The 13,812-nt window shown below is 39.0% G+C and overlaps 1 protein-coding gene across 2 annotated transcripts in view; it reads left to right on the top strand.

The window, feature by feature from the left end:
* Positions 1-13,812, top strand: part of Rpn10 (regulatory particle non-ATPase 10) — a 267,771-nt gene that overhangs the window by 173,726 nt on the left and 80,233 nt on the right. For both annotated transcript variants that reach the window (XM_090385019.1, XM_090385020.1), the window contains one exon: positions 2,817-2,973. In XM_090385019.1, coding sequence (XP_090241145.1) covers positions 2,817-2,973 — 157 coding nt within the window. The remainder of the gene's footprint in view (positions 1-2,816; positions 2,974-13,812) is intronic.

Raw genomic sequence — 13,812 nt, 5'->3', positions numbered from 1 at the left:
ACTAGGTATCAGCACTATCTGAAGAACTCTACAAACAGTGATGTATCAAAATAGAACTTTTTAGAAGCCAGTGGTCTTAAACACCAGCTGGAAAATATGCAGTGTCAGAATATAAAAGGTTGACTTAAAAGAGTGGGACAAATCATGCTACATTTCAGCACTGATGGAAGAGTATACATTTGGAGAAAACAACATAAGGGACCATCCTATTGTGTACCGATACTGCAAGTTGCTGGAGGAGGAGGTATGATGTGTGGGGCAATGGTGTGTAATGTTTTTTTGACATACTTTTGGTCCCATTGGAGGGCACTTGAATGCCAGAATATCTGATTATGTCATTGCAGATCAGATATACTTGGTAACATTGCACATTTATTGATGTGGACAGGGGGTAATGTCAAAGTGAAAGTACTACCATCTGCCACAACAAATGTGGTTTTAGGCAGAGCCATCTTGAGAGTGAGGCAAATGAGGCTCTTACCTCAGGTTAAAAGCTGAAAGGGGTGCCAAAAGAAAGATTAAATAATTTTTGAAATGAATGACACCTAATTAAATCTGTTATACACTGAGTGATCACTGAATTATGACATCTCTACGAAAACTGAATGCGACCCATTGACCACGTGAGGTACAAGAGTGCGGAGTTAGTCAACCTACGTAGCATAGATAAGGTGTCAGTGGTTCAGTAGGTAGTAAAATTCTGAGTGTGATGGGTAAAAGGAAGGATTTATCGGACTTTAATAAAGGACAGATTGTGGGTGTGCAATGAGCTGGTGCCTCGATTTCCCAAACGGCTGAACTGGTGGGGGTGTTCGAGAGCTGCTGTAATTAGTGTAAGAGGATTGTCGGCAAAACTGCAAAGGTAAGCGAAAGGTTCATATATTAGAGGTGAGTGCCAGGTCCAATGACTCGTACACACACGAACAGGGGCGCAACACTGTTGAAGAGTTGACTACCCAATACAACATGGGCCAACCCGGAACAATATCTGGCATGACTATGCATCGCACATATGGGCTGTGCCAGCAGACGACCCCTACGACATCCTCTCCTAACCAAGGTTCATCGGCGTAAAAGACTCGCCTGGTGAAAAGAGCATGCAAGTTGGGCGTTAGAAGACTGGAAGAAGGTGTGCTGGTCGGATGTTACATATATCCTCAAGACTGTGAATGGATTTGGTGTAAACAACACGAGGCTCTTGATCCATCATGCATGGTATAAAAAGTGCAGGCTGGTGGAGGCGGTTGTATGGTGTGGGACATGCTTCACTGGCAGGAACTTGGACTCCTGGTGCAAGTGGAAGAACGTATCAGTGGTCTCCGCTAGTGTCAACTGCTTGTTGACTGTGTGCACCCCGCTATGTTACACTTTTTCCTGAATGGTGATGGTATCTTCTTAGATGACAATGCGCCGAGCCATCGGGTACTTGCTGTGCAGGAATGGTTTGAGGAACACAGTTCTGACTTCCAGCATATCAATTGGCCTCTGAACTCCCCCGATATCAATCCCATAGAGAACTTGTAGGATATGGAAAGGCATATCAGGCGTTTGGATAAACCAATCACCTCCATACCTGCATTGCTGACCGCATTACACACAGCTTGGTTGGCCATACCTCCCGAACGCTTCCGACATCTTGTTGAATCAATGACATGTCGGATAGCTCCAATACTGAGGGAAAAGGAGGAGCTATAATAAACACTGCTCGTGGGAATAAAAATCACTTTAAACAGTTATTTTACTTTTTTGCCATCCTTTTATTTTTATTAAAACGTGTACCAGAAATATAGCTAATAATAATAATAATAATAATATATTTTATATATGTCATATTTTTTTAATTTAATTTTTTTTAAAAAATATTTTAGGGGAGCATGCACTTTTTCATTCTTGCCTCAGGTACTAAAATGGCTTGGCCCGGTCCTGGTTTGAGGAACACAACAAAGACTCCAAACATCTCCCTGACCTGGCCAATCCTTGGATCTCAATTGCATTAGGCATGTTAGTGTCTTCAGAAATGGACATCTGTTTTGTAAATATTTGTGTATCATAGTTTGCATGTCACAGTCTGTGTGGTACAATCAACCTCAAGGCGGATTACAACCAACCCCAATACAGGGGTTGGTTGTAATATGTTGGACAGTGAAAAGATAAGCACTTTGATTATATGAATATAGAAAGTTGAAGCATGATCATTTTTGGAACATTTTAAACTTAAAAATGAAAGGGATGTTTGGTGACAGGCAAAAATTAAAAAAAAATGTTAGAACTGGTTCTCCAGTTTCCAACGAAGCAGGAGGGAGGGAAGTAATATTATCGAGACTAAGGATTGGGCACACATCTTACTTATGTGTTTCTCTTAATGGATGTCATTGCTTCCTGATGTGCATCTTGCTATACACAAGATCTTGACGATTACAAATCAATAATTTTATTGAAAAATCAAAATTGCCTAATCCGTATTGAGTAAATATTCCACATAGAAACTAGATGCTGACCCATTAATTTTATACATTCACTGCAAAATATACTAGTCTGGTAAACTAATGAATAGTAATGATGATTAAAAAAACTGATTATGACTGTCAAAAATTTTTTTTAAAAGCATATTTTACTTTAGGGTTATCAGACTCAAATTTATATTTTACTTCAGAACTTGTGCTTAACATTTTTTTTTTGTCAATTTTAAAAAACTTTAATATAAATAGAATAAATATATTAAATTATTTATTAATATATTAATTGAAAGATTAATTTTAAATAAATAACTAAATAAAATATAAAAAAGCAAACATTATTTATTGTTTTGTTTTTAGATCACATCTGGTAACAGTCCCCCCAGGTCCCCATTTGTCTGATGCACTTGTTAGTTCCCCAGTGGTCCAAGGAGAGGATGGTGCAGGAGCAGTGGGATTAGGTGGAATGGGCTTTGAATTTGGAGTAGATCCCAATGAAGATCCTGAATTGGCTCTGGTGTGTGTGTAATTCCAATTTTTTTTTATATCTTTATTATTCCATTCAATAAATATGCAGAAATATAATTAATGTAATAATTTACAATAATTTGAAATTGGAGTTTTTGTGAGCAGCCAAAAATGCCACATCAATAATCTCTAGAAGCACACCCTAATAAGGTGGGTACTCTCTGTGGGTAGCATACAAGTATTATCAATCACTCGTGCTGAGAATGGGACTGTTAATTGGTTCTAAGGGCATCAGTTCCCATTTTGGTATAAATGCTGAAGCAAGCTCAGTCAGGTTTCTAGGAGTGGAAGAGCTGTGACTGGCAGTCCTTCTGCCTAGATCAGTGTTTCTCAATATTTTTGTTGCTGCGGCACACTTTTAAAGACACTAAAATTTTGTGGCACGCTGCAATCACTGCTATGCTCATATCGACAAATGCAAAGCTATTTCTGTTGGGTATATTTTATAATACAGTCAGTCCTCGTATAGCACGATAGTTGTGTTCCTAGAAACCCTTGGGCAATGCAAAATCGTGCAATATAAACAACAGGCCCTATAGGAAAAATAGGGTTAGGTGCCAACCACCCAAGATTGAACCCACATTTGTAACCAAAACATTACCAAACACAATAAATAATCATAATAAAATACTTACGTATTTTATTCCAACTATTACGTAATAAAATATTACTAATGCTTTTGCTTCTATCATAAGCAAACTTGTTTTTTGTTTGATTTTCGATCCAAACAGATGACAGCTGTTCCATCTCTTCCAATTCTTTGTGTCTTAATCTAATGGATTACACTTTGAGTTGTTTCTGCTCTGAAAGTTTTTTTTATTTTCTCTGCATTCTTTGTAATTCTCGGCATTGCCTCATTTAGGTCTGTAGCACGTGCAATATCACATGGTCTTTCATTTTGCTCAAAGCGTTTCACAATTTCATATTTTTTCTCTATCGACAGAGGCGGACTGGCCATAAGCCTTACCAGGGAAACCCCGGTGGGCCGGAGGCCGGTGTGATTTTGGCCATAAGCCATAGTATGAGGCCACTACAAATTTTCCCGGGTAAGAATTTTTGATCCAGTCCGCCGCTGTTTATCGATATTGGTTTTCTTTTTCTCACTGAATCTGCAGTGTTGTCACCAGGACGGTTCCTTTTCACACCTTTTAGTATTTTACTCATTTTTAGGGAATAAAGCACAATTACAAAATGAGGAGGTACGCTTGATACACATAAACAAAGCTGCATACGTGTAGCAACTGAATAAACAACACCGTAAAGGCAGAGATACACTATTAACACCTCACATTTTATTAAAGCACATTTCTAGGGGTTACTACCATAAAACAATAAAAACAATTTCCAGTTGCGTTTCTGCTAGTGGAATCTGTTGTAAACTGGTAGTAAACTCGATCTAATTGCATTTGCGATTATACTGACAGCTGGAATTGTGTTGGTTTTTACATTATTATGGTGAAATGTGTTTCTCCTTCACTGATATAAAAAACATAAATACATTTTCAGAATCTTCTCTTCATTCCTATCATTTTGCGTTCGACTGCCATTTCTTGTAAACACAAAGGCGAATCGTGCATAAGCGAATTCAGTTCGTGTTATATAAGATATCGTTCCCCTATTTATAAATCGTGTATGATCGAATTCGTGTAATATAAACACGTGTTATACGAGGACGGACTGTACACATATTATTTGTTTTTAATGCTTTTAATATCTTTTTTTTTTCAACATACATGAAATTTAAAAGAAAATATGTAAAAATTAACATAATTGTATAAAAACAAACAAAAATACAATTATAACATTTTAATCAGTGAGACAGTTGGGTTTGATCGGAGGCACAGTTTTTTAATACAAGGAATATACTAATATAGTTCATTGAAAATACCTGTTCTATATGAATTAACAGAATGACATTTTAGAGATCTTTTAAAAACACAACAGAAATTTCTTACTATGCTGCTTACAAGATATTCAGTTATATACAACTGCGAAATGCACTGCAGGGTGCCTGGGAGAGACTCAAGTGATAAGAATGGCCGAATAAAGGTGAACAGTTATAGTACTAGCAATCAAAATGGGACATCACATCGACTGCCAGAAGGTGCTCGGATTTGTGCAGCATATTTTGTTTGAATTAATTTTTATTATAAAACTTGGATTTTTTAATTTTATTTTATTTGCATTTTCTGCAGCACACTTGAAGCCTAGGTGCACTGTAGCCCCGGCAGCTTATGCACCCCTAAACTCCCCCATAACACGCACGCACTCTCTCTCTCTCTCTCTCTCCAAGTCTACTCACGGTACTTAGGTTGAGAAACACTGGCCTAGACCATTTATGACCTTTTTCAGTTATATATATTTGGGTTTTTTTTTTTTTTTTTTTTGAAGAATATGGTACATCTGTTGCATTTTTTTTCTAGAAAATTTCTGCTTTTAATTTGAATTTAGACCATGTTTTCAAGTTGGCAAATTAACTTCAACATGTGGCTAACATAAATAAATTCGCCATTAGATATTAAAAAAATTATAGATAATTTTACCACTATAATTTCTAGCCACAACTGACAAATTAATAAAGTCAGACTTTATTAAAATAAAATATAATATGAAATATACATAAATAAAGCATTACAATAGATAAAAAACAAGATAAAAGTGTTTAAATAAAGGAATAAAATAGTCATTTTTTAGGGGGGCAAGGTGTACCTTCATCAGCTAGTTAGTGTATGGTGCACTGACACCCCCCCCCCCACTGGTTAATATTACTGATATATATTGCACACCAGCGCTCATCATACTGTAGGGATGGCAGACTCCATAATGGGGTGTATATGAGCTCCCCTATTGTGATTCATAGTACGATTGTAGCTAGCAATGTGGAGTGCTTCAAGCCATGGTCGCTGGTGGTAATTACGTGAGTAGTTGACATTTTCAATGTTGTAATGGGGATCAAGGTTATGTTGCTTGACCAATAATGTTCAGCAGAGTGTTCAACGTTGGTGGCACGGAGAGGCCACTTCATGCTGTGAAACACTCTCTCTTAACCTCCTAGCAGTTTCGCCAACATAACACATCCCACAATCCAGACATATAATGACAGTCCGGTCTGGAAATGATAGAATGTAATTTCCTACCAGGGACATATTCCTACCACACACCATATGTGGTAAGAGCATAAAATTCTAGCAAGATCTTCAGATGTGCAGGGATAGTAGGGGATGTAGGCAGAGGAGATAAACTCATTATTGTGGGGAAGATATGATTGGGTGAATACATCATGGCTTGTAACTCACACTTATCCAGAATACTAGGAGGATAACTGCAATTAGGAAGCTCTGTTCTTACCTTAGAAATCCCTAATTGCCTATCACTAATGGAACTGGAATGCTTCCATGTATGGGCAGTACTACATAAGTGTCTGCGAAAACCCATAATTAATAAATTGGCCTGGACACATACGCTTCTTGAAGACGGAGGTTGTAAAGCGTGTACTTTGGACCAGAATGTCTAAGAAACAAAGAATATTGTTTGTTTCCAGCTAAATAGTAAATTGAATAATGGGTAAAAGAGAATTGAGATACTGTAGGAGTTGAGTTTCTGATCCCCGAGGGACAACACCAAAGACATCACAACGTACTGACCCCAGAGGGTGATGGGAACAGGTAAGTTAAAAAATACACGACCTTCTAGATCTGGCAAAACAAAGAGTTGTTAAACATGTGCTACTAGTCAAACACAAATCAAGGGCAGTATTAATGTCATTAGTCACCAGATCCAAGGCACAGCTATGAGTGATGTGCATTACCACCACTTTGCTTATTGGAGGCTTGAAGTGGTGGAATCCATGTTTAGTTTCCACAGTAAAACTTCAGTAATTCCCATCTCTTCCATCATACTACACGATGGAAGAGATGGGGTGGGGATTGCCACAGCAAAGCTCCAGCAATCTTCACCCCATCACTTCCATCGTGTAGTATGATGCCTTTTGAGGTTATGATGAAAATCATGGCGAGATCCAATTTTCCTCATATTTCAAGGGTACAGCTCTATAAGAGTTTTCACAGGCCACCTGCTAGAGAGTCCACTAGATCAAACCAATTGGTAACTCTCTAGGAGGCTTCTGGATCAGCTACTGTAATCTCCCTGCATCTACTCTGCCAGATAGTGACTGGAGGGAGTGTAAGTAGTGTGTGCGCGCGTGTGGAGCCAGTGTCGAGGCCACATTATGTCAAGGAGCTGGGTATATTCTTGCCATGTGTACACCATACCAAAATTACATTACTTCGTACAGCATGTCCTTGCCATCTTTTCTTACTCCAGAATACACCATGAATTATCAAATTAATAGAACAAACTGATCTGCGAAAAGATCTAAACCTCCCGAAAACATCCTATTCATTTCACAAATAAATGTGGTCTCAATGATGTCCATTTCCACTTAGTCTGCCAAACCTAATTTGACAGAATGTGGTAGAGAGATTTTAAGCCAGAGAAGATTGAAAAGAGGAGATTCCAGATTCATCTGTTGTTTCTATCATTCTCCCAACTATGCTAAATCACTTGGAGTTTCTCTCTTTGAAACTTAACTTTGTCCAGTCCAACTTTCCTAACTGTGAGGTGATTTTCTTTGGTGATTTTAATGTTCACAACTTCAGCTGGCTTCTGTTTTCTAGTCACATGGACCCAGCTAATTGAGATACTGAGTCTTTTGCAAGTACTAATGACTTCTCACAAATTGTTCATTTATCTACCAGAACACCGGAAAATCCTAATCATGCAGCCAACATGCTTGATCATTTTGTTACAAACAACCCTTTAAGTAAACAGTCAAAGTGAGTGGTCCTCTAGGCACCTCAGATCATTACTTGATGATGGGGCGCCTCCGTAGCCAGGTGGGAAGGAGCAGCAGTGCGTAGCACACGCTTCTTGATTAGACCGGGGTTCGAGCCCATCGCCACCAAATATGGAGGATGCGGAAAGGTCAGGGAATGACAATCGCATATTCCCAGAGCAATATGGCCTTAGTTGCTAATGCTCCTAAAAACCAAACAACAACAACTTGATGATGGTCTCTTCTTCAATGGAGCCTTTCTCTCATTACCATTCTCAACCTCATGTTGTTTAGCATTACAAGAATGCAAAATGGGAAGATCTGCAAGATTTCTTTTCATTGGTTGGATTATTTCAAATATTCTGATGTCAACGTTTGCTCAGATCAGTGAAATTATTCTTGTAAGGATGAAATCCTTTATTCCACACTCCACTTTAAAATCTCGTCCTTTATACAAACCTTGGTTTTCCAATAAATGTTCTAAGGCTGTTCAAGAGAAGAATGTTGCGTGTCGTAAATGGCTTGTATCCAAATCTCCAGGTTCATTTTCTGCCTACACCAAAGCTCGCAACAATTATAAAGCAGTTATTAATCAGTCCAAACTAGATTTTCGAACAGGATAAGAGTAGAAAACTCTCTTCTTGTCCAAATGGTTGTCAAGCATTCTGGTCTCTTGCCAAAGCTATTAGCTGAAACTCTTGCCCATCTCTGTTCCCACCTCTGTCAAAACCAGGTGGTTTTATTGCCAATTCATTGGTTCACTACTTTTCACTTCACTTCACTGCTTTTCTTCCAACTCATGTATTGATGATCTTGGTAAACCATTTCCTGCCATTCCCAGTACACTGCATTCAATGCGTACTGTAGTCTTCCGTCAAAAGGATGTTGGAAGGATATTCGACATTCTTGATACTAAGAAAGCTCCAGTTCCTAATGATATTTCTCTACTTGTTCTCAAAACCTGTACTCCCGAACTTAACCCTTTTCTGTGTTGCCATTTTTCACCTTGTTCCAAAGGTGTTTTCCCTTCTGCTTGGAAATTTGCTCATAGCCAGTTCCCAGAAATTGTGACAAATCCCTCCCATCCAATTATCGTCCCACTGCACCTAGTTCTAATCTTCCTAAAGTAGTGGAGAAATCAATTAACTGCAAAGCCTAAATCTATCTAGAAACCTTCCATCTGATTAATGATCGCCATTATGAATTCCATAAGTATTGATCCACTGGTGATATACTGGCTTAAGTTACCCATCTGTGAGCAGCAGTGCATAGCACACGCTTCTTGATTAGACCGGGGTTCGAGCCCGTCGCCACCAAATATGGAGGATGCGGAAAGGTCAGGGAATGACCACCGCATATCCCGGAGCAATATGGCCTTAGTTGCTAATGCTCCTAAAAACCAAACAAACAAAAAAAGTTACCCATCTGTGTAGAAATTCAGTGGAAAAGTTTGAAACTCATGCAGTTGCTCTTGATATTTCAAAGGCTTTTGATCGTGTTTGTCCTAAAGGTCTTCTGAATAAGCTTCCATCTTATGGTTTGCCATCTTTTTTTTTTTTTTTTTGTAATTGGGTATCCAGTTTTCTCTCTGATTGTTCACTCTGGTTGATGCTAGGTGCGTGTCTATCTTCCAACCTCTCCACTAATGTTGGTGTTCCCTAAAGTTCAATTCTTTCTCCCAGTCTTTTCCTCTTGTATATTAATGACCTTCCATCAACTGGAAATCCTATCCATTGTTTTGCTAATGATAGTACATTACATTCCACCTCCAGTTTGCTTCAACAGCTTCAACTTCTCCAATATCTGCTACCAATTCCTTAAATGCTCATTTCCAGGTAATTCTTGAGTGGGGCAAAGATAACTTAGTTGATTTCAATCCTTCAAAGTCCCGTGTTATTTCTTGAAAAAAAAATTCTTCTACTCCTATGCTTATCTACGATCACACTCTGATTTCTAGGCAAGATCATGTATCTCTATTGGGAATTACCCTGACTTCTAATCTCCCTTGGCATAAGCACATTACAAATATTGCTTGCTGTGTATCTAGAAAACTAGGTTTTCTCTTTTGTTCTCAGCTTTACTTTTCTTGCAAATAGCTGTTCACTCTGTACTAATTGCAAATCCACCCTACCATAGAATATTGTTCCCGCATCTGAGGCAGTGCTTCCAAAACTTCTTTCATGCTTCTAAATTCCATTCAAAATAAGGCAGTCAGGTTAATTAATGACTCAGCTCTAACAAAGTCTCTCCACTCTGTCTTATAATGTTCTGGTTCTGCTGCATGCATTTTCTATAGATACTTTCATGGGCACAGTTCTTCTGAATTGGCTTGTATCATTCCTGCTCTCTCTTCCAAAGCAGTTTGAGGCACCTCTGTAGCCAGGTGGGCAGGAACAGGAGTACGTAGCACACGCTTCTTGATTAGACCGGGGTTTGAGCCGATGACCACCAAATACGGAGGATGCGGAAAGGTCGGGGAATGACCACCGCACATCCCCGGAGCAGTATGGCCTTAGTTGCTAATGCTCCTAAAAACCAAATAACAACAAACAAAGCAGTCTGAACATGTGTCGCAACCAGTCAACACCCTTTTACTGTCCAACTTCGAAGATGTACTGGTGATCGCAGAGTTGAACGGATGCATCTTCAAGAATCTCTACTTGATGTAAACGGCGGATAGTAACTGACGGCGGCAGAGAGGATTTCTTGGATTTTCTGGCTTCCAAAACCATAAAACTTGGATTCTACACGCTGTGTACAGATGAAAACAATGTTAGTTATAGTTGTTTTTAGCTATTGTTGGCTTTTTGAATGCGTTTATGCACAGTACGATTGTTACAGCGTTAGTGATCCTACTATTGCCGATTTCGATACTGCAACGCCTCAAAATTCCAAAAATTGGGATAAATTTGTCAATCAAATTAGCTGGATACATGTTATTTGTGAGGGGAAATGTAAATTTCACTTAGATTAAACATATTCTTGTGTATAAGAGTACCTTTCTTTTTGTGTGACTGTTTTCCCGCCAAAACTGGAAAACATTGCATCTTCGGTTTTAATAGGCCCACGATGATAAAATATACCTTAAATTACTCTCCTGGATATAAGAAACGTTATAATAACAGCAGAATGACTGGCAAAGACCAAACCTCACAGGAAAAAACTGAAAAATCAAAAAATATCGATCGCAATCCTAACTTGAAGGACTTGCCTGATTGTGGGATAGAGGCACTAAACAATGAAGAAATCACAAATGAAGACTTAGAATCATGCCGCCTTAGTGTAAAACAGACTAGAAAATGCAAAAACCAGGTAGAAAATACAGATCAAAAGGAGCTGACCTGGCTAGCCGGGTGGGTAAAGTGCCTGCCTGGCAACCTAAAGGTCGCGGGTATGAATCCTGCCTCGGGCTTGGATCAAAGTACTGCAAAAACCTTGGGAGGTGCATTATGGCCACAGAAGCTGATGTGCCAACAACTACCAAAAAAAAAAAAAAAAAAAAAAAAACAGATCAAAAGGAGAATGGTAATTTAGAACCACAGGTAACAAAAACAGAGGAGGAGAGGAAATTTCAGCTTATAAATCAATTAGAGGATCCCATAAGACAAATTAAAGAAATGAAACTGTTCCTAGAAGAGTTTCTTTATAAACAGACAAATAGGATTACATAACAAGATTGCAGATAGTGAACTGCTGGTCTGTTTTGGAACATAGAGTTGTTGAACTTAATACAGAAAACAAAGTATTGAAAGCAAAAGTAGAAACGGTGACTGAAGAGAAGAATAATTATAAAGAAATAAATGCTTTGACTTACGCCCAAGTAGCAAGGGCCACCAAAGCAGATTCATCACAAACTAAACAAACCAACAATAAGACTAAGGAAATACCAAAGGCAAAAAGAAACAAACATAATCATTATAAAGGCTAAGCCTGACTCTACATACAAATCCTCCAGTGAGGCAGTCAGAGATACTGTCATGACAAAATTAAAACCTAATTTGAAAGAAATAAAAGTGAATAACATGAGAAAAATAAAAGATAATGGAGTTTTAATTGAAGTAACAAATAAGGAGGATGTTAAAAAGATTGAAACCAACCCAGAGGTAGTAAAACTGGGACTGCAAACAGAAAAGCCAAGGGGGCAGAAACCCCGTTATTATATTTGACATCCCTGAGACAACTCTGGAAAGAGATCTTATGTTGGATTTCTACAACAAAAACTTTATCAATATAATGGAACTGGATGAGTTTGCCAAAGAATTTCTTCTAAAAAGAGGGACAAAAAACAAAAGAAATGTGCAATTCAATGTCATTGTGGAAGTGTCACCCAGAATTTGGAAAAACCTACAAGGACAGCAAAGAGTCTACACTGGCCATCAAACCAGCCATAAATTCAGGGAATTCTTTCTTGTACAGCAGTGCTTTAACCGTCATAAATATGGCCATACTGCCAGAGACTGCAGTCAGAATTCCCCTGTCTGTGGCTACTGTGCAGTCACTGGCCATGATTACAAGAACTTCCAAAATAAAAATCAGCAGCCAAAATGTGCTACCTGTAAAGCAGCACGGCTGACTGACTATGCACATAGTATCAGGGATTATAAATGCCCCTATTATAAAAAAACGGTAAAATGTATACAATCTAGGACCAACTATGGGCCAGACTGAAAACATAAATGTGACTAGGGCTCTAAATCTTGTCCAATTGAATGCTCAAAGAGCAAGAGCCATTGTAGATCAGATCAAACTCAAATTGGAAGAAAATAATATAGATATCTTGGTACTCCAAGAGCCCTACACACATATGGGTAGGGTTCAAGGATACCCAAGAGGCTATAAAATTAGCATTAGCATTAGTAGAGGTATATGATGCAAGAAAGCAAGCTTATTCAGCATCAGCCAAAAAAAAAAAAAACAACCACTACTCCCATTTCACCCCTCCATTCGTTGGAAATACCTGTCCAGCTGAGCCTTAAATTTGTTTAGGCTATCAACTTCAATAGAATAATAGAATACACCTCAGGTGTCCCTTCTACAGCAATAGTAGTTAAAAATACTGACCTTACAGTCACAAAGGTGGGTCACCTCTGCTCCCCAGTGGGAGTGTGTGCCCATATCACCAGTGCTGTAGGACAGTTTTACATTATTTCACTATATTCCAGACCAGGGGAAGATATAAACCCAACCATTGAATACCTACAAGTAGTCACAAACTTGCTACCTACTGCAAATATCATAGTGTGTGCTGATGTCAACTGCTGGTCAGCCTTATTGCATAGCCATACGGAAGACAGCAGGCACACACAATGGCCAGATACTTTAAGACTATATAGCCACCTCACCCTTTCAAGTGCTAAACCAACCAAATAACCTCCCAACTTTTATCAGTACCATGTTGGAGAGTGACATTGATGTTACTCTTGCCACCAATTCAATAGCTTATAAAATCACAGCCTGGTGTGCCCAGCCAGCCTGGACCACATCAGATCACAGAGCCATTTCCTTCAAACTAAACAGGCAATTACAAACAACCCAGCACTCCCTGTTGGATATCAAAAGGTATAACCTTAAAAAGGCAAACTGGCAGATTTTTTGCAGAACATAAGCAGCTGAGCTGCAAAAACAGGAAAATGAGTGGTCTAGATCAGGCAACTGTAGCCCGGACGAGCAAAAACTGACTATGACAAGCATTTTAACAAAAATGGCAACCCTGTCTATCCCACGGAAAAAACTGAGGAAGCAGACAGTTCCCTGGTGGTGCCCCAAGCTGACTATACTCAGAAGTAGCTTACATCAGGTGAGGAGACATTTTCAAAGAGCCAGAACATCTTGGCCACAAAATGAGGTGGCGCCTCCGTAGCCAGGTGGGTAGGAGCAGCAGTGCATAGCACACGCTTCTTGATTAGACCGGGGTTCGAGCCCGTGACCACCAAATATGGAGGATGCGGGAAGGTCAGGGAATGACCACCGCATATCCCCGGAGCAATATGGCCT

This window comes from Mastigoproctus giganteus, chromosome 11 (genome assembly GCF_048544385.1).
Source record: "Mastigoproctus giganteus isolate SK-2022 chromosome 11, ASM4854438v1, whole genome shotgun sequence".
In the NCBI taxonomy this organism is placed as follows: Eukaryota; Metazoa; Arthropoda; class Arachnida; order Uropygi; family Thelyphonidae; genus Mastigoproctus; species Mastigoproctus giganteus.
The sequence above is the reverse complement of the archived record's forward strand: the minus strand, read 5'-3'. Positions and strand labels throughout refer to the sequence as shown.